At 46.5% G+C, this 217-nt stretch overlaps 1 protein-coding gene across 1 annotated transcript in view; it reads left to right on the top strand.

The window, feature by feature from the left end:
* LOC107677643 (protein naked cuticle homolog 2-like) overlaps positions 1-217 on the top strand; it is a 45,669-nt gene that overhangs the window by 39,575 nt on the left and 5,877 nt on the right. Inside the window, exon 6 of the mRNA XM_016472629.1 lies at positions 47-142. Coding sequence (XP_016328115.1) covers positions 47-142 — 96 coding nt within the window. The remainder of the gene's footprint in view (positions 1-46; positions 143-217) is intronic.

The following is a 217-nucleotide window of genomic DNA, read 5'->3' as shown; positions in this document are numbered from 1 at the left end:
TTGTGTGTGTGGGTGTGTGTGTGTGTGTGTGTGTTTGATTTGTCAGGATCTGGAGTGTAACGTGTCTCTGGTTGATGACAACAGGCAGGAGTGGGTCTTCACGCTCTACGACTTCGACAACAGCGGAAGAGTCACAAAGGAGGTAAATACTGACATACAGGCTTCATTCAGAGACAGACACCTGACATTCATTCCCTTCAGTGAAATGCATGAGAAT

Source organism: Sinocyclocheilus anshuiensis, unplaced genomic scaffold (genome assembly GCF_001515605.1).
Source record: "Sinocyclocheilus anshuiensis isolate Anshui unplaced genomic scaffold, SAMN03320099.WGS_v1.1 scaffold796, whole genome shotgun sequence".
In the NCBI taxonomy this organism is placed as follows: Eukaryota; Metazoa; Chordata; class Actinopteri; order Cypriniformes; family Cyprinidae; genus Sinocyclocheilus; species Sinocyclocheilus anshuiensis.
Note: the sequence above shows the minus strand (reverse complement) of the source record. Positions and strands in the feature narration are given on the sequence as shown.